This window comes from Equus przewalskii, chromosome 1 (genome assembly GCF_037783145.1).
Source record: "Equus przewalskii isolate Varuska chromosome 1, EquPr2, whole genome shotgun sequence".
Lineage (NCBI taxonomy): Eukaryota > Metazoa > Chordata > Mammalia > Perissodactyla > Equidae > Equus > Equus przewalskii.
Window position 1 is genome coordinate 67,516,536 of NC_091831.1, and position 20,803 is coordinate 67,537,338.

At 41.6% G+C, this 20,803-nt stretch overlaps 1 protein-coding gene across 4 annotated transcripts in view; it reads right to left on the bottom strand.

Moving 5' to 3' along the window:
• Window positions 1-13,607: 13,607 nt before the first annotated feature.
• The window catches only part of COG2 (component of oligomeric golgi complex 2), a 59,852-nt gene continuing 52,656 nt past the window's right edge, over window positions 13,608-20,803 (bottom strand). For 2 of the 4 annotated variants that reach the window (XM_008535557.2, XM_070613753.1), the window contains 5 exons: window positions 20,626-20,698; window positions 20,184-20,326; window positions 18,158-18,297; window positions 16,656-16,839; window positions 13,608-14,294 (listed from right to left, as the gene is read on the bottom strand). In XM_008535557.2, the coding sequence (XP_008533779.1) occupies window positions 14,193-14,294; window positions 16,656-16,839; window positions 18,158-18,297; window positions 20,184-20,326; window positions 20,626-20,698 (642 nt within the window). In that variant the 3' untranslated portion in view covers window positions 13,608-14,192. Of the gene's footprint in view, window positions 14,295-16,655; window positions 16,840-18,157; window positions 18,298-20,183; window positions 20,330-20,625; window positions 20,699-20,803 lie in introns of all 4 variants that reach the window. The other 2 variants (XM_008535556.2, XM_070613746.1) reach the window with 1 other exon arrangement.

The following is a 20,803-nucleotide window of genomic DNA, read 5'->3' on the forward strand; positions in this document are numbered from 1 at the left end:
CCAGTTTGTGCTGTTCACAGGCTATGGGGACTCTGCCCACTGTAGCCATCCCTGGAGCCCCTTCATCACACTTCACCATCACCAGTTTGACTTGGGCTCACCTTTCACCTCTCAGCACTCCCTGCTTTCTCCTACCCGCAGAGGGCATTGTTGGGTAGACGCTGGGGCAGCTCTGCTCTCCAGTTTGGTCTTTTGGAAATGGCTTCTTGAGGCCAACCCTCTTGGGAGAACTGGAAGTTCAGGGAGCAGAAGTGCTTTGAAGTTTCACTACTCAGTGTGGCCCCTGAGCCTGCAGCAGCAGCAGCAGCAGCCCCAGAGGGATATTAGAAACATGGGACCTCATGCTTCCCCCAGATCTCCTGAGTCAGAACCTGCACACTAGAATGTAGGAAGCGCTGCTTTAAATGGTGCACAGAATTTCTGCTCCCAGCACAGGCTTCTAGAAGAGGCTGTGGCCACAACCAGCCAAACTCCACTCCTTGAATTTACACTCTTAGGAGGATGACACATCTTCAGATCAGAACTGCAATGGTGGCAGTTTCTTCTGTAATCCTTAAAACAGCTGCAAACAGAGAATGGTGTAAATGTGTTTTGGATTACTGGATTCAGAGCTGCTCCTCCACCTCTCACCCCCGCCCCCACATATACCTACCTTCTTGTGACAAATATTGGTGAGAAGCCAACAGAGTGCCTGGCTGTGTGCTGGGTAGGTGAACCCAGGAGGGAGCTGAGTCACCACTGGCGACGTCATCCTGAATTGTAAACTAGAATTTTGAAGTCACAGATAACCTGAGACAGTTGACACACTGCAGCTAGAAGAGCAGAGCATTTGTGTTGTTAATTTTGTTTTAAAAAGCAACTGGTGGTAAACTAGTGGATTTCTCCTAGTTCGCAGGCTGCTTCGGCTTTGGCAGTTGCTAGGAGAATTTTGCCAGCTGACTGCTGTGCTCTGTTCTCGGGCTCTTTTATAAATGGGAAGCTGTGGCAGGACATTACAAGGATACAAAATGCCAACATTTTGCACATTACTTACAAAAATATTAACTTTAGGGATCTGTTTCTTTTAAGCATTTCTTCACTAAATTCTAAATCTTCCTGGGGTTGCAAAATGCTTATCCAGTAGACAAGGTAATTATTCAGCAACTATAATCACCTCCCACCCGAGATTTGGTCACAGACCCAGGGATGCTTCCCATGGCTCACTGAGGAAATTCGCCAGATCCCAACTCTTTTAATAAGTTTAGAAAACTGAAAGATTTGTTTGTTACTCATTTGGCAGCAAAATCCATCCTAAACAGACATGAGGCTGTTTAAGATCTCTGCATTATAGAAGTTTATAGTGTGAATAGTCCTAAGTTTGCTGCACAGAGATGTATGTGTTTGATTACCACGTGCTCTTCCAGGGCCCGGGGGAGGCCACATGATACACAAGATGGAAGCCACATTACCCTTCTAAAATCTGAAAAATTATGGTCACTGAGACATGTACTGAAGGTTTTGGACAGTAGATTGTGGATTTGAATATCATCCCATGTGATTATTTTTTTCCTAATAGACAATTTTTTTTAAAGCAGTTTTAGGTGCACAGCAAAATTGAGCAGAAAGTGCAGAGTTCCCCTAAACCTCACACAAGCACAGTGTCCCCATGACCAACATCCCACACCAAAGTGTTAGATTTGTTACAGTCAATGAACCTACACTGACACATCATTATCATCCAGAGTCCATAGTCCACGTTAGGGCTCACTCTGGTGTTGTACATTGCATAGGTTTGGACAAATGTATAATGACATGTCTCCACCATTATAGTATCATACAGAGTATTTTCACTGCCCTAAAATCCTCTGTGTTCTGCCTATTCAACCCTCCAACACCTGTCCACTGAACTTTTTACTGTCTCTATAGTTTTGCCTTTCCCAGAATGTCATGTAGTTGGAATCACACAGTATGTAGCCTTTCAGATTGGCTTCTTTAACTTAGTATTATGCATTTAAATTTCCTCCATGTCTTGTCATGGCTTGACAATGCATGCTTGGTGAGCCGAGGAGTCAAAAGAAAGATTTCTTGGACTCTCAAGGTCTGGCAGTAGTGCTCCTTTATTCAGAGAAGAGCATGGGGACAGGACCCATGGGCAGTGAAGAGCTGCAATGGGTTGAGGGTAGGGCTAAATTTATAAGGCATAGGTATGTGAGTTATTTACAAGGGAAGATCATGTAAAAAAAATCGTTAAAATGGTATTAGTGCAGGTGGGGTCTGGTTATCAGGTGGTCCTATAACTTTGGATACAAATTAGGTCGATTCAGCTCAGGACATCCTATACTTCCTGGAGGATGATATAGATTGGCATGTAGGCAAGGACGCCTTGGGCTTCTCCCTGGGGCAGCCTTGATTCCTCATCATAAAATCCCCCCTTAAACCCATTTGGCCCCAAAATCCTTTGGGGATATGGACGATGGTCAATCTTCTGTAACAAAGCTGTAGAGCTGTCCCAAATGGGGGACATAAGGGTATAGGCAGGAAGTTCAGTGGACCAGAGGTTGCGCCGATGGAGTCCAAGGTTGACAAGGTATACAGATCCTCTGGAGACAAGAGAATCATTTGATGAGAAGTGGTCCAGGAGGCAAAACTTTGTTGACATGAGGAAGACAATGAAATAGACAACAAATTATAATAAGAAATACAAACAATATGATTAACCCAATGAATAAAGCTTTGATATTAGTCCAGAGACCTGGACCAGACCAGGAATCCAAACAATCATTTAGGGATAGGGTAGGGTTAGACATGGATTTAATTTGGTGACTCATATTGGATAGGAGACCAGTGATATTTTGATGGTAGTAAGGAAAATAGACACAATATTCAGTTTTTATAATGGCACAAGTGCCCCCCTGTACTGCCATCAAGACATCCAGTGCCATTTGGTTTTGGAGGACTGCCTTACACATTTGGGATACTTCTAAATCTAGCAGCAAAGGGTATGTTGTGTATCATTTAACGCCTTCATGGTGAATTTGTTTAGGGCTTCCATGTGCCAGATGACACGTTTGATTCCTAATTGGGGGAAGGAAAATTGGAGCAAAGTGATCATACCAGTGGAAGACAGAACGGGTCCAGCATTGTTGTAGGTTGGGTAGGTTAACAGGAGGAGATATAGTAAATGTAGTTCTACCTTGCATCTAGACGAAGCCTAGGGTGTGTCATCCAACCCATCCAGATGGCAGCCAAGGCCATAAGTGGGAGCCACATAACCACTGAGTGCCATTAGGGGCTAACCAATGCATGCTTGGCCGTCTATCCCAGTCAGTCCCAAAGCAATCAGTATTTTTTAAGGCTATGATATGAGAACACATATAACAGGGAATTTGTCCCATAGGTCAGGTGGTATTAGGCCACGTATCACAGGTGTGATCAGTTTGTTCTGAACATAAAGTGACCTTTTGACTGAGTTGACGATTAGTAGGAGTGAGCCAAATATATTCATCTTAAATTTGATATAGTCCATCCTGTGTGTACCAATAGGTTGGGGAATTTACCATAGGAACTCGTTTATGACACTTGTGACAAGGCAAATTTAGTCAGGATTTTGGCAGTAGAGCTGAAGGAAAAGATTTGATTGTGGCCAGGGAGTTCCCAGGTATCAGAGACAGATGGCCACAAGGCGACATCATGATTAGTAATAGATAAATCTTGTAGCAGAGAAGAGCTAGAATCTAATATCAATGAATGTGTACTATAGCTGCTACTGAAACATAATTTTTCTTTCTAAAATCACCCTCATTTTTACAAAAGATAGCCAAATTAAGATTAACTGGTTTGTAAAATAAGTGTAGTTTCAATAAAACTTGATCCAATTATTTACATAAGTGCAGCAAGAATAGCAATTGATCACATAGTCTCTTTCAAATCTGCTTTTCTGGAATTTTTTATGAGGAACCTCAGATTGAACTTTAAAGGCCTCTTAAGGCCAGAAAAGCCAAGTCAAGGATTTGCCATCAGATTTTGCCTGCAATACCTACGGATTTGGGTGGATTCCTCTCTTTTCGAGGTCCCCCAAGATATTTCAAGATTCCTTGCACCTGCCAGATAAGTGACCTTCCTCACTTACCCATAAGGTGGCTAGGAAACAAGGTACCAGGCCAATTTTTCCAAGGGGTTTCATTCCATAAAGTCCAATCTTTGTTCCTGAAAAGCTGTCTTGTCACATCCAAGCCTGTGTGTTTCTCTCAAATATGACATTCCAGTCAAAGCCTCAGTAATATAACCAATGTTTCCAAATGTGTCTTCTTATAAGGAGAACAGATTCTTATTGAACTTACGTGAATAACTATGTAGCCATCAAAACAATACTCACTCACAAAGAGTTTCTATATTCTGGAGGGATCAGGTAGGGAGAAAAAGATAAATGTTTCAGTTCTGCTCACCAAGGTGTAATTTCACCAAATTGCTATAAGTCATAGTTAGCATAAGAGAAAAGAGAAAAAGATTTCCTTAAATCTGAGAAAAGAAAATATCAAAAAATCAACAATATTTCAAACAAAAGTCATAAAAAATTATAATCATCCTCATCAGTTCATACAATCTTGTATACTCAGTTCTTGATCTTAATTTTCTATTAGTAGTTTTATGAGGTCATCAGTTTCTCTGTTGGAATTCTGTAATTTCTTACCCAGTTCAGTTTTATGATCTGAAACTTTATCAGAAACCTGTACTCTAGAGTAAGTGCCAGAGTCCTTTTCATTAATTTCTCTGAAGATGAAACATATTTGCAAATGCAACAGAGTAAAACAGTAACTATCTGCAAATGACAAAAGACTCAAAAGGGCAATTGACAAAGAAATTTGGCTACTTCTGTGACATGCAACACTTCAAGATAATAACTAGAATTATGACTGGTAACCAGGACAGATCAGAATTTTAGGAATGTTATATAATTTTAAAACCTTTATATCAATAGCATTCACCCACATAATACTACCTAAGAAAGTTTATCATCACTTATTTGACAATACTTCTTATGTAATTTAATAGACCAAATAAGACTAATTAGTTTAACATATTCCTCCTTATAGGAAGAGAGAGCCAATTTCTTTGAGAAGTCTCAGGGGCCCCTCTGAAGATCCTCAGAAAAATTGTCTTCCTTCTTCCAGGCCAAAAGAAAGCCTTTATTCAGGATTTGAATTTTTTTTTGAGGGAGAAGCTTGTCAAAAATATCAAAATGTTTTAAAACACTTGTTCAAATAGGAAAAAATGCTCACTGCAAAACATGCTCAGGTATATATTCAAAATGACAACAGAAACAGTCAAAAGATCTTAACAGAGTGACGTCAGTCCTGAACAAAAGAAATTAACAAAATAGAGATTTTCTGTCTTTTAGGTAGACTTACTCAAAGAAACTCCTTTTATAACTTCTTTATCAAGAGCAGACCAAAAATTCAAGAGAATCATCCTTTTGAGAGAGAAACCAAATTTTAATCTTTGCACCAGCTTATTTTTGACATTAAAATTCATTTACTTAATTGGATTTACTTTAATCTTAGCCAACGTGACCAGGCATAAAACTCTCTCAGACCTTCTCTTTCACAAACCTTCTATAACTTTCTTTTTACATTCAGAATTTGTCCCATGCTTTCATTCTTCCTTTCTAGTACTTTAGGACAAATTTACCTTTCTTAACCCTACAAACAAAAATACTTCCACTCTTTATACCTTCTTTACTAAAAACATACATTTTCATTTCCTTGTATACAGAGCTGTTTTCCTCATTAATTTTTAGTGGCTTTAATTACATATGTAAATTAGAATTTTTAACTCTTACAGACCCTAGCAAAAACTTAAAAAACTAAGCAATTATGAACTGCCTTTTTCATCAGCATTCTAAACACTTTTCCTAATTTCTAGGAAACATGCTACTTGACAGTAATAAAATACAGGTATGTTTGCTAATAGACCTAAACATCCTTTAGCCTCTCTGCAAGAAGAAGCCAAAAGTAGATAACTTAGACAATGTTCAGCAATAATGTTTCAGTGTTCCATCCTATCCAAAAATGACCCAGATACTCAACAGATTTTTATCATTTAACTTAACTTGGCAAAACTCTAAACTTTTAAGTTACCAAAAAGAATTTGGAAGCTGTTTTTTTTTTTCAAGTATACAGACCATAAAACATAATTATTGTACCCACAAACTCTTACCCATTTTCATCTATTGAAATCATTTATTTCCAACAGTTACATTCATATTACCCACAAAAACTTCATGAGACATTAGAAAAAAATAGCTATCAGTTAAAGATATTATTTTGCTGATGAATTTCTAACAGACAACATGAGCTTATTTGACTGGTAAATGCATGCTACATGCCTGCATCATATCCAAATACTGACAACTTTAAGGACATGCCTATTTCAATCAAGCCAATGATCTTAAATAAGTTTTCAGTTACCAAAGATTAATTCACATCATGTTAACTTGAAAGACATTGGGTTAATTTCTATTACACCAAGAATTTATGTAAGTGCTTACCTTAAGCCAATTAAACAGAGCTCTTAATTTTGGCCATACCATCCAGAGGTAAAATATCACACATATATAACACACATATAGACACATACACTGAGTCTCCACAGCTATTATTTTAAAATTACTGCCATGAATCAGGTACAGTAATTTAAAGCTCTGTAGTTATGAATCCAAATTTTGTTTTGAGCCTTTTTACTCATATTCGTGAAGACACTCAAGATGCTAGATTTTTTGGCAAGGGCACTCTATGGCCATTTTTTCTTTTTTCCCTTTTTTACCCCTCAGTCTTAGGAATTAGTGATGGGCTAGATATTCCCCAGAGGATTTACAAGCTCTTTGAGATAAAGAAAATGGGTGGAACCTGAACCACCTCTAGAACTGCTTTTCCAGCCTTACAAGGATTTTCCAAGGACAGCTGCTCTTGAGTTCTCAGAAATTAAGTTGTAATTCAAATGACATTATAGGTTGATCTACCTAGTGTTCAGTGTCCAACTACATCACAAAGGCACAGAGAAATCCCTCAAGTTTTCTCCAAGATGGAGTTTCTGGGGCATAACCCATCCAATTGAAAGTGTTTCCAATTAATTAAAATACACTCAAGGGGTGAGTCTCCAGGGATGCTTGAGGTGTTCCCCATGGTGGTAAAGCCATTGTCCAACTGACAGTGGCTGGAGAAAGGGTACAGAGCCTGACTGTGGGTGTCAACACAGTTATAAGATTTAGTCAAGTCCCACTCAGGCCAGGCACTTAGTCCCTGAACCAGCACAAGGTGAGCCAGGGAAGCAGAAGATAAAGGCCTGGAGCCAGCTGGGGGCTGGGCTCCCAGTGCCAGGGTTGAGAGTTAAGTCCCCGGCAAATGTTTTCAAGTTTTTGATTTTACAGTAGGTCCAGGTTCTGCTCAGGCCCAGCCTGAACTTAACCTCAACTTGGTGACAATAGAGGAGGTGACAAACAAGACAGACAAAGAAAGGAAAAGAGATCAGGCCTCACCCTCATGGCCTCTTCCCAAGGGTTATCAACATAAGGGACACGCAACAGTTCCCATGCCAGTGCACATGACCCCAGCAGGACAGTTCACAGAATCCTCATAACCAACTCAGTAGGAGCCTAAAATACTCAACAAGTCAACTGCCAAGAGAAGGCACCCCACTTGGGGTTGCCCGGGTGATCGGGTCCAGAAATAAGAGGGGGGGCTCCAAGGCGTGGAACCTTTGACTCTTTAAAGATTTATTTGTTTCTCAGTTGCAAAGCTCAAAAGGAGCCCAAAATGGCCACTGTAACTTTAAGAGACATGAAAGAAAAGGGTACATTACCTTGAAATTCCCCCCTGAACCTAGGGCAGCATCCTACCCATTGTTCTGCCTGTGGGGTTCCTCTAACAAGGGGTGATGGGGGCACTTTCCTGCACTGCATCCCTTGTATATCTTCCCTATTATGCCTGGCAGTAATAGGTGCGCAATGAATGGTCCCAGAGATCAAAACATAGAAATAAACAGTGAAGAATTTTCTGCCAGTCTGAGGGACATTCTACCCAATTGTGTCCTGGAGCAGTTCTCTCAAGGAGGGGTTCCCATACTCAACCAAAGGTTAGAGTTTGGTACTTGCCTTGAACCAGAGTCTTGATTGGGACTTTCCAGCAGTTCGGAGTGTGGTCAGGAGCCATAAGGAGTGATCCCCATCCAGCCTTAGGAAAAGAAACCTGTCACGGGAGTCTGGGACTTTGGCGACCATCCTAATGACTTAAGTGGTCACCCCTGCCCATGTAAAATTTATATATTAGAGGTAGGACTAGGAAGGAATGGATTAATTCATTCTTCATCACCATCAGGCTTAAGGTACTGATTCACTTCAGGCTGAATGCCACAATTTGGGCAGCAAATGTGGATTCATACAGCTGTCCGAGAAGGTTCCCAATGGAGAAATGAATTTAGATCCATCCTTGAAAAAGAAGGCAGCACAAGGAAGAAAAGTGCACTTGCCAGAACTTAAGTTCACAAGCCAGTGAAGCAAGATCCCTGTACGGGGCACCAGAGGAAATGATGCGGGCTCAGCGAGCCGAGGAGTTGAAAGATTCTTGGACTCTCAAGGTCTAGTAGTGGTGCTCTTTTATGCAGAGAATAGCATGGGGACAGGACCCGTGGGCAGTGAAGAGCTGCAATGGCTTGAGGGTAGGGCTAAATTTATAAGGCATAGGTATGTGAGTTATTTCTTTACAAGACAAAGGAAAGATCATGTAAAAAATCGTTAAAATGGTATCAGTGCAAGTGGGGTCTGGTTATTGGGTAGTCCTATAACTTTGGATATGAATCAGGTCGGATCAGCTCAGGACGTCCTATACTTCCCAGAGGATGATATAGATGGATATGTAGGCCAGGACGCCTTGGGCTTTTCTCCCTGGGGCATCCTTGATCTTCATCACTTGATAGCTTATTTCTTTTTAGTGCTTTCTATTGTCTGGATGTGCCACAGTTTATCCATTCACCTGCTGAAGGACATGTTGGTTGCTTCCAATTTTAGGCAATGATGAATAAAGCTTATATAAATATCCATGTGCAGGTCTTTGTGTGGACACAAGTTTCCCCATGTAATTTTTAAAGTTTCAGAATGAGGAGAGATGTTCTGGGTGACTATGAGAGACTCACAAAACACTGTGTGAGGAACACCAGTGACTGTAACACTTCAAGGGAGTGGCGGTCTCGTAGCCCACATCCCCACATTAAAGTTACCTCATTCTTCTGTGCATTACCTGAAAAGAGTTTGATCCTCTGAGGCTTGCCTTTAGGTTTTGTCAGGTGGGTCCAGACCAGCCTTTGGTCTAGGCTAGTATGGTGCCACTACTGAGGCCATATCCTTCAGAGGATTCTACTTGTAGCCCATGTCAGAGTCTTTCCATTCTGGCTGGCAGGAACATACGTTATTTCTGGGCTCTTTGAACTCGGGATTGTTCCGCCTACTCCTTTCAGTGAATCCTTTCCTGGCCTTGATAACCTCCTCACACAGGCGGCGGATCATAAATCAGGCAACACCCCCACAGACCCCTACTCTGTTACTCTGCCTCCAAGTTCTAGCCTCCTCATCATCGCCAACTCCAAACTGTCTCAACTCAGGGAGTTAGCCAGGCTCCAGATCTTCCTATCCTGAGGCCTGGACACTCTCAACGCAGGATGCTGGGTGATCACATGACTTACCTTACTCGTTTCCCTTCTCTCTGGGACCCTATGCTTTTGTCATCTAATGTCTGAACAGAACAGTGTCTGAACAGTGCCATTTCATACGTTTGTCTCAGTTTTTAGCTGTTTCAGGTGGGAATATGTAAATCAGGTCTTCATTACTCCATCAAGCTGGATTATATAGAAACTTTAACAATCAAAATGCCGTCTCAAAGATTAATAATGCATTTTAGTTCAACATCATCGAGAGTTAAGAAAAGATGAGAATCATGATTGTTCTGAAATTCAATATGAAAGTGTAAACTAATTGAAACTAAGTGGAAGGTGAAGGTACTTTTAAAGTCAAATGAAAGTAGCACTTCCTTCATTCGGTACTGACAAACCTTTACTGCCATCCAACGTGACGCTTAGCGGCCAGTCAGGAGAGGCAGGGTCTTTTAAGGGCAACTGAGACTCCAGCAGCGCCAGAAATGTTTGCATGTCTCAAATGACAGTGTTTGCTTCACAGCTGCTGAAATTGAGGTATTATGAGGAAAGAGAGGACTGCCAACTGGGAAAGGTCTGCTTTTTCACCAGTGGTGAAACTTTCATCTGGAATGTTTGGTTGCTGATTAGGAGAGATCTCTCATATGTATTAAGATGCTATGAACAAAGAAAATAAACAGTGCCTTCAAATAACAACCCCTAACAGATCTTGCTTGAGAGTCCGAACTTTATCACTGTTCTTGAGTTCTGAAACACGAACATAAGCATGAAGGTCTATGCATTCTCAATGATATAGTCATGTTAGTGCCAATTATTGCAATTACCAGAACTGCTGCTCTCCTTAAAGCAGAGCAACATCTAGCATCCAAAGGAAATCAGCATTAGAGTTCCTGAGGTACCCTGCTTTCATCCCACCATGAGAGGTATTAAGACATAGAGCAGCCTTTCCATAGGCAGGGCATGTGACTGTGCAGTTCTCATATGGGCAACTCCATATAGTAGTTCTAGGGAGGTGCAAGGAATTACTGATAAAGACCCCCAATAGGAGATTGAGGTGTATATCTAAAGAAGCTCCATAATCCATTTTCTTCTCTTCTATCTGGTCTCTTCGATCTGGACACACAGCTAGTTTCCAGCCTGTGTGGCTGAGCCCCAGACACCAGAGCGTGTGGAAGTGTGGTGTGCTCACACCCCTTCATGCTCTTGTCCATTCTGGTTGGCTGCAGCTAAGGGGCAGTAGACTGAATGGTGGCTCCCAAAAAGAAACGTCCACATCCTAACCCCCAGAATCTGTGCATGTGAGTTTATCTGGAAAAAGAATCTTTGCAAATGCAATTAAGTTAGTGATCTCAAGATGAGATCATCCTGGATTAACCAGGTGGGTCCTAAATCCAACGACATGTGTTCTTCTAAAAGACAGAAGAGAAGACACAGAGAAGAGGAAAAAGCCATGTGAAGACAGATGCAGAGATTAGAGTTGCACTAACTTAAGCCAGGAAACACCTCAAGCCACAAGAAGCTGGGAAAGGCAAAGAAAGACTCTCTCCTAGAGCCCTCAGAGGAAGCAGGGCCCTGCCGCCTGGACTCCTGCCTCCAGAACTGTGAGAGAATAAAACTGTTGTTTGAAGCCACCACACTGGTCGTAATTTGTTACAATAGCTTTAGGAAACTAAAATAGGAAGTCACCCCTGGGGGTGAAAGTGGAGGCCCCAGGATGGACATGGCGGTCTTGCAGTCAGCCCACGTCCTTGAGTGACTGCACAGAGCACCCCGACGGACCCTTTCACTGCCTCCCAAGCACTGTTGCATTACCTTGGCAAGAAATAAACTTCTCTGTGCTTGAGACTGTTTTTTGATTCTACACGTTACAAAGTAAAAATTATAGTTTTACAGTAAAAAAGTATTACTTCAACTTTATTCAATAATGATCCTCCAAAGCAAAGCTAATAAAACACATATTAGATAAAGGAGACGTTCTGAGGAAGCCAGGGATGTGTGTTCTGGAACTTGCTTCTTACCTAAAGATTCTCGTTTTTTAAGCCTCGAAATAGATATTATGACATCACGGATGTCGCTATTGTGAATCAAGCTCAGAAACATGGTGTTATTGAATCAAGGCTGAGTCTGGGGCTTGATAGGTGTCAAAGAAATTGACAACTTGGGTTCCAGTCCTGGATTCTTACCTTCTCTGTTCCAATGCTCACGTTAGGGAGGAAGAATTACCTAGCAGTGAATAAACTGGGCTCTGGAACTACCTTACCTGGATTTAACTTCCACTTATTAGTTATCTCAACTCCTTAATTTCTGTCTCAGTTTCCTTATCTGCAAAATGGGAAAAATAGTGCTGGAGCTGGAAGGGGCTAATCAATTGCATTAAATTGTATCCCTCCCAACCATGTTTTGAAACAAATGAAAGAGGCAAAGCAGCCAGCAATACAGGGACAACACCGTGAGTCTTTCATTGACTAAGGCTGGCTGGAGGGAGTAGCTCAGCCACGTGGTTACTGAGGTAGGTTTGTGCTGGGTCAAGCTAGTAAAGCTGGGACTATGCTTCCCCAAACTCCTTTCCAGGTACAGAGCATGGTCTGAGTTGGCCATGGGAGAATCTCTGGGTGATCTGGAAGGCGGAGCCACGCAGCATGTTCGGGCTCAGCACTCGAGCACAGGGCCAGGCACTGCTGCAGCTCACACACGTTATGCTGAGCAGCAGGCTCATCGACTGGCATGCGGCAGCAGCGCCCACTGGATCTCTTTCTTCAGCTTCCTCAAATCCTGAGCCATGTGCATGTGCAGCTTCAAGAAAGCACAACTTCTTCTGCAAGTCACTCCTTCACTGCACTTGGGAGTCTGGGGGCAGCAAGAGACAGATGCGGGTTCCATTCTCTCCCTGAGGGTACCAGTTTATCTCCACTGGTTCCAGCTCACCCTTGCTCTCTCCCACTTCACATCCATCTTTTCCTTCCGACCGCCCCCTGCTGCCTACAGGTCCAGCAACATACAAAGTCACAACAGCCTTGTGCAGACTGGTGAGCCAGCTCCCACAGTTGAGTGAGGCCAAACCTCTATAATAAATCCCTTCTACTGTTTCGCTCACATGGTTGTTTCTCTGACCAACTTCCTAATATTAAACTGCAGAGTTAGACACTTAGCCATCCAAAGACAGGGAATGCACTGCTAAAACTAGAGCATATGCTCTCCGCAGGGAGCACAGAAAGGCCCAGAACACCGCTCTCTGGAGGTCCCTCACCTGAACACAGAGTGGGAGCTGCCTCACAGCTGTGAGAGCTGGGAGGCTGCACAGGAGCTCCTGGTACCCCACACACTGCTGCTCTCAATGCTTTCGCTGGGGTCCCTCTTTCATACTCCCTCTTATTTCTCTAGCTCTGCACCTCATCACCATGCTAAAAAAAACTCATTCCTGCTAACTCCCAGATCTGCTTTCTCAATTCCCTATCACTTATTCTTTTCCTTTCTCTCCCTAGAGCTAACCTTTAAAGAAAGAAGAGACTGTGATGCAAAGAAATGCAAAGCTGGAGGAACAAGCACACATGTGCCTTCAGATCATTGTTAAGCTAAAGGGGCAGATACCACAGCTAAGCACAAATGCTCTACATGCATGTGTAGTATGCAAGTTAACAAACCAACCACGTGCTTTTAATACCTCTTTCCAATATTCCCAACTCTTTCTCCTCCCTACATCCAGGACGATTTTGCCAGGAAAGGCGGGGCCTGGACTTCTATGAGAAGGTGCATTTGTCATCCTCTCATGGAGCAGAACTTCCACACATCTAAAGGGAGGTTCCATGACAGACAGGATCCTTCCAAGAGGTATGAGAGAGAGACATGTGCCCAAAGGAAACGTGTCAGCACAGGGCACAAGCGAGGAGTATTTAACTTGTGCTGAATTCACACATAAAAGGTACACATGCTCTTGGCAGACACTTCTTTTATTTGGAAAATAAATCTTCCCTACTGGTTCTAGCTCCTGACAGAGGTCTGAGTGATGAGCAAGATCAGAAGGACTGTTCTTAAATACCTGGAGAGAGAATGGAGAACCACCACTTACAGCCTCTTTCAGAAAGTGAATAAATGCACCGTAATTTCCCCTCGGAGAGGAGTGTTTCCACAAAATACGGTCTCTCCAGTGCAGTTAACTGCCTCTAGCTTCAGGACCAGGGAGACAACTTGTTATATTCATACATATAGATTTATTCTAATCATATTTTAGAAATCAGCTCTTCCTAAGATTTACAATAAAAATAAAATAATTTGCTCTGTAAACTACAGTAGAAAGTTTCAAATGTCTTAAAAACTAATTCCATACAATGGAAAAAGGCTTCTGTATTCTTTTGGGTGAGAGAAAACCCAAATATGCTGAGAGAGCTGCATTGGCATGTTCCTGGAGATGAGTGGAAGCACTTCTTTACTGCAGAGGCCAGTAAGAGAACAGAGCCACTTTCTTCCCTCTGGGCCCCAGTCCAACTTTCCTCTCCTCTCGGGCTTGTCCCAGATGCTTAAGGCTGTTCTGCTGTTGCCTGGTCCTTGGCAGCGACAACAAGCTCTGTGAGTGCTACAAAGCTTTTTATGTCCTTTGTTTGCAGGCCCATCTTTTGTATCTGCAAAGGCCATGAGAATGAACCAAGTTACTGTGATTTAAGCTGAATGTGGAAAAAATACCCTTATAAAATACATATATATCCATCACCACCCTCTACTAAATCAGAAAAAGACAGTTCCCTAAAGACTAGTAGAATATTTTTTCTTTAGAGCAAAGGATTTCCTTATTGTAAAACTTTAATTTGGGGCCAAACACTTAGCATTCTAAGGAGCCAGTATGTTAATTTATCTCAGTCCATCAAATCAGGATCTTACCAGGATAAGAGCCTCTTTTGTGGAGTGAAAAGAAAATTCACACTAAAAGAAATAATAAAGTGAACTATTTTTTTTCCTTTTTTTTTTTTTTGGTGAGGAAGATTTGCCCTGAGCTAACATCTGTGCCAATTGCCTCCACTTTGTATATGGGATGCCTCCACAGCATGGCTGACAGGTGGAGCAAACCTGTGACCAGGATCTGAACCCATGAACCTGGGCTGCCGAAGCAGAGTGCACAGAACTTTAACCAGTCAGCCACGGGGCCGGCCCTGTGAACTAATTTTTTAAGCGAAGAATTTTCAAAAAAGGATTGTTCTGAGCTCTTAATTTCTTAACATGTCATCTACAACTTTTCTTAGAATTTGATGAACTGGAAACACTTTGGCTTAGCAACTACCATGGATTATTTTGGCAACAGAGACATGGTACACCATGTTCCCTCTTTTGTTTAACAACAACCACACACATACGCACATGCACATACACATTCATGCACAGGAAGATCTTGGAAAAATCTACACCAAGTATTTAGCATTTGCTGGTGTGCTCTGGGGACCGGGATGGAGGAGGATCTTGTCTTTTTCTTTTCCCCGTCTTCCCTCCCATCCTTTCCTTTCTTTTCTTTTGCTTATTTTTTCTTCACGATCTATAACAAACTTACTTTCTTTGAGGAACACTAGCCCTGAGCTAACATCTGCCACCAGTCCTCCTCTTTTGCTGAGGAAGAGTGTCCCTGAGCTAACATCCGTGCCCATCTTCCTCTACTTTATATGTGGGACACTGCCACAGCCTGGCTTGACAAGCAATGCATATGTTCGCACCCGGGATCCGAACCAGTGAACCCCGGGCCACTGAAGCAGATACATGTGAACTTAACCACTGCACCACCAGCCTAGCCCCTATAACAAACTTTCTTGCTTGTAAAAAGTTTTTAAGTTTCTTTTGTGAAACAAAGAAACAGGCAAGGGACTTCTGCCAGGATATATCTCTAAATTCACCTCAAAGCAGAAAAATTTTAATTTTCAGTGGTGACTCTGATGTGTAAAAGACAGTCCTTACTGGGCTAGAAAACCAAGCATCTTCTAACGGGAATTTTATAATTTCACTTCTTTTTCCTAGCAAAAAGGTCTTCCTTGAGGATCTACTGCTATACAGTAAACATACAGTTTAGAAAGCCAGTCTCTGAACATCTAAAAGTTTTATGATACTTGAGAAAGTCACCTCGGTGAGAAAGGCCTTGCATGTAATCCCTATCTGCCTCCTACTTACATTAACATACATTGATATTCATCCACATGTCATGACTCTAAGATCTATGTTTTACAGAAAACCTATTAAACCCAGGCAAGGAAGCAAAGAAGTTGTGCTCAGATGATTTCTCAAGTACCACACTGAGAAATCAGTGGGCTAATGCTTTTCTAGCAATTTTAAGCCAAATTAACAAATATTTGAAAGCAGCCTAATTTGGCATGGACTACAAATCAGGCACTCTCCAGGGAGTGCACCAAAAGGACACCATCTCTGTCTGTGAGCTCACATTCCAGTGGGCTTTGTGAACAAATGCACCAGTGAACCAAGCTGATGTCAACTGCACCAAAGATCAATTCATCAAAGTTCAAAAAGTCAGTTTTCAGTATTCTTCTATCCTTTCTTTTTCCTAATTCCTAGATGCAAATCCTTGACCTTCAAAAGCATTTTGATGGGGCCAGCCCAGTGGCGCAGCAGTTAAGTGTGCACATTCCGCTTCAGTGGCCCAGGGTTCACTGGTTCGGATGGATCCCGGGTTCAGCCATGGCACCGCTTGGCAAGCCATGCTGCAGCAGGTGTCCCACATATAAAGTGGAGGAAGATGGGCACGGATGTTAGCTCAGGGCCAGTCTTCCTCAGCAAAAAGAGGAGGATTGGCAGCAGATGTTAGCTCAGGGATAATCTTCCTTAAAAAGAAAAAAGTATTTTGAGGCCCTGATACCTTTTTCGAGCACCTAGGGAATGGACTCCCTAGACCCGCAGCAGCAGCTCAGGGCTCACGTGAGCCACCAGGAGACTGCCGAGCCCTCAGAATGCAGTTTCAGACTCACTGGAACTGTGAACAGCTCAGGGGTTACCTGCTCTCCTAAGTATTCAACATCCAGGGCCAACTGCAGCCTGATTTTGTCATCGTCACTCATGCCGCTGCCACTGGAACCAACAGGGTTGGCAGGAGTGGTTTTTCTGGCTTGTTTTAGCCTTTTCAGGCTCTCCTCCATTTTCTTCACAGAGTTCAGGACATCCGACACAGTTTCATAGTACCTTGAGCACAAACCACATTTACTGGTGAAACAGAGCCATTTATATATAATACCAAATAGACTAACTGGCTTTGTATACCAAAAAGACTTTTTAAGATAAAAATTCATTTCCAATAAAAAAATCAACCATAGTAAATATCTAATGTTTCTTAAAATAGAGTCTTGACTCTCTAGCACTGCATTCCCTCAGAACTTAAGAAATATGTACATCGATTTTGTTTAAAATTTTGTCCTAAACACTAAGAAAATCACAGGCCAAACTGTCTTTCTTATATCAAGGGTGAACATCTGTAGCTCATTCCCCAAATACAAGTAACAAATTCATTTACAATTAGTTCTAGAAACAGTTCATCTTTTAAAGAGTAAAGGAATTTCAAAATTTTAAATAAAACTGCCTTCAAAATATAATGATATATTACATTAATATTATAACTATATTCCAAATTACAAATGAGTTACTTTTCAAAACTTTGTTTACAAGATGGTTACTTGGCATCTGGAATACATTTGCCCACAAAAACAATATTATTATTCATTGTTATGTTCTAAATAAACCCACAAATGTACTTAAGTCATAAGTAATTGAAATAAATAAAATACTATTGCAAAATTAATAATTAAGTAAAATTCAACAATAATAAAGAATAATAAACTTTCTGACATAACTCAATGCTGGCATTTGAGCAAAGTAGATTGAACTGGAAATGAAGAGACATTCAACCACAGTGATTCTGAAGACCTCCTCTATTTTCAAGGATTTTAGGGTGTTAGACACTGATCCTTTATGAGTTGTAATTACACTTCAAAATAGGTTTTCTCTTCCTTCATTACAATGCTCTCACCAATGTAAGTCCTTTGGTTATCTGGCATGATTAGAGTCATTTTGGACTGAAAGAGCTGAGGAGAGAAAAAAACCTTAAAGGGAAAAATGTGCCTGGATTTGTACAATGATGCCTGCATGAAATGGCGTTAAGGAAAGTAGAAGGCAGCCAGGACGAGGGGAGTGTGGAATGTGCCTGGACCCCCAGAAGGTACATGGCATGGGAGATGCCAGAGCCAGTGTGAGCCCCGGTCAGCATGACCATAGTCCAGCTACAGGCAGGCGGCCCAAAGAGCCTTGGGTGTGGTAAATAGGCCAAGACCAGCTCACTGTCAACACAAATGGCAAGGGACCGAGCATCTACACCCTGACTTGTCCAGCAATGAAGCGCCTTAATGTTCTTCCCACCCTATCTGTAAGTGACCAGTGATGGTCTTAGTGATGTCTGACTCAGGGCTTTTCTAAGAAAGTCTGGATTATCTACTTTTAAGTTACTTACTTATGAGTGCTCGCAGAGAGCGCACCTTCTAACCACTGACGAATTCTTGCTTGTTTGAGCTTATCCTTGTGCCCACTCTGAAGCTGGTAAAATGGCCTCAGAGCACTGTCCACATAAGAGGAAGCTGTAGTTGGCACCTCCTGGCATAATGTTGGCAGAGGTTATAGATGCAGAGAAAAAAATAAAAGAAAGTAAGTTACTTAAACTTCAAATGCAAAAGGATACTACCAATGTACCAGTTTTGAGACATGTACCACCTCCATCCCTCCTAAAAAGTAACAATAATGTTGTCTACAGAAAAGCACCAGGAGAACAGGAGGGAGTCAAGAAGAGTAAGCAAGGGAAGATGTTGGGAGCCCAACTGGATTCAGGTGCTGGGCCAACTCCAACAGCCAGTTACCTATGAGGCTGCTTCCCGTAATTTCACATCCATACTAATCACAGAGCGATCTCATTAAATTCTGGCTCTGATGCGGTGTGTACATATGGGAGGGTTGGGGGTCGGGGGCTGAGTTTTGAGATTGTGCATTTCTAAAAAGCTCCCACCAGATGATGCTAATCCTGCTGGTCAACAGACCACCATTTGAGAAGCAAGGATCTAGAGTGAATAATTTAACTTTTCTTAATTTTGGTTTCCTCATCTGTGAATAAAGGACACTAGCACCCACTTCCTAGGAGGACTACTGAGTGTTCTGTAAAGTTTTTAGCACAGTGTCTGATCCAAAATGCAAGCACTCAGTAATATAACATCCTATGGAATAGAAAGGGCAAGTTGGTAGATTACCAAAAGAAAAATAATGTATTCAGCAATATAAAACAGGTCTCTCTCTCCCACTTCCAAGTGGGAGCTTCAAGTCAGACTAGAAAGAGAAAATTAGGTGATAAGGTATATTCTTGCTAGAACTGGTAATTCTATCACATGTCCCACATTTTAAAAGGAAAAGGAGAGCAGCCACAGAGGAGATTAGCTCAGTCTTAGTTCAGCAATGAAGAGCCACCCACTGCATCCACGTGTCAGATGGGAAGAGTAACACAAACAGCAAACGAGGCCCCCACACTTAGCACTCAACAAAGAGGCTGGCCCTAAACCAGGTGTGTTTGTAAGAACCCCAGGGATATTCCAAAGCAGCACAATGTCTTAGGAGAGTTTCACAGTTCCTGAGAACAATTTCAGTAGTAAACTGTCTAAAATCCAACTCTACACTGAGAAAAAAAGAAAATTAAGTGAGATCTAGCAAGAATGAAATGAGCATAAGTGCATGAAAATGAGAGTTCAATAGGGAAACTAAAACACTGGTAAAAACAAATCGCCATACCATAAAATGAGAAAACAGAAGAATTTGACTTCAAATCAGTGTTTGCATAATTTTTCACCTCATAAATGGATTTAGCATTTCTTTTTTTTTTTCTTTAAGATTTTATTTTTCCTTTTTCTCCCAAAGTCCCCCGGTACATAGTTGTATATTTTAGTTGTTGGTCCTTCTAGTTGTGGCATGTGGGATGCCGCCTCAGCATGGCTTGATGAGCGTTGCCATGTCCACGTCCAGGATTTGAACTGGCAAAACCCTGGGCTGCCCAAAGCAGAGCATGAGAACTTAACCACTCAGACATAGGGCTGGCCCCGATTGAACATTTCTTAATGTAACCTTTCAAATCTTATCCAGTAAAAAGAACAGGTGCTTCCAATGACAATATTAAGGGATCATAGTAAATTTAGATTTTTTTCAAAATATGAAGACAAATTACAGGACTTACAAATATTTTATTAAACTGCTTTCTTTTGAAAATACTGTCTTTCCTTAAAGTCAAAAGAATCCAGAAAAAGTCCATACTCCCCAAGTCCCACTATCTAAGTGATGCCTGACTGCCCTTCTCACAAATATAATTGCTTTGACTGGGACAGATGACGTCTGTCTCAGGTGACCCCCAGCAACTTATTTCTGTCTCAGTCAATCACCCCTCCCTCTTTCACTTTCCTAAAACATCCCTCCCCACTCTAAAATTCTTTTCAATGAAGGGTGCTGACCTTATTGGTTCTTCGGTAAAGCCGAGGAACCTCCAGGGCACTTTTCAGGTAACTCAAGCAAGACTCACTCAAGTCCTGGATGATCCTGTTGCTCAAGGAAGGCAGACAGGCTGACAGAGACAGCTGGGAGTCCTCCAGGGCTGCTGCTGAGACAGGAGGGTTATGCTCAATCACTGTTTAGGCCCAGATGCGAATTTTATCTTAAATACTGTCATAAGTATTTAGATAGTGTACTACAATAAATCAAATCAAATCAAATTATGAGAATTAAACAAAATATCTCATTTAGGGAAGTTATAATCACAGAACAGAATATAGAAACAACCAAGGATTTACAACTAGAGAAGAAAACGGTAGTTTAAATATATCCTACAGTCTCTAAAATTTTATTTTAAATTATTTCTTATTCAAAGATTTGCTGAGTCGAAAGAATCGCTTTTACCTGAGATGGAAGAAAAATTCTTAAAGCCAATCATTTCAAGTTTTGGCTTGACTGTTTCCAAGAGTTCTGGAAGCTGAAATAAATATGCACTTTATACATTCAGTCACATTTTATAAATCAAAGGAAGAGATAACTTTATTTGCATCTAAAACTCTAGAATACTACTAATGAATGATGA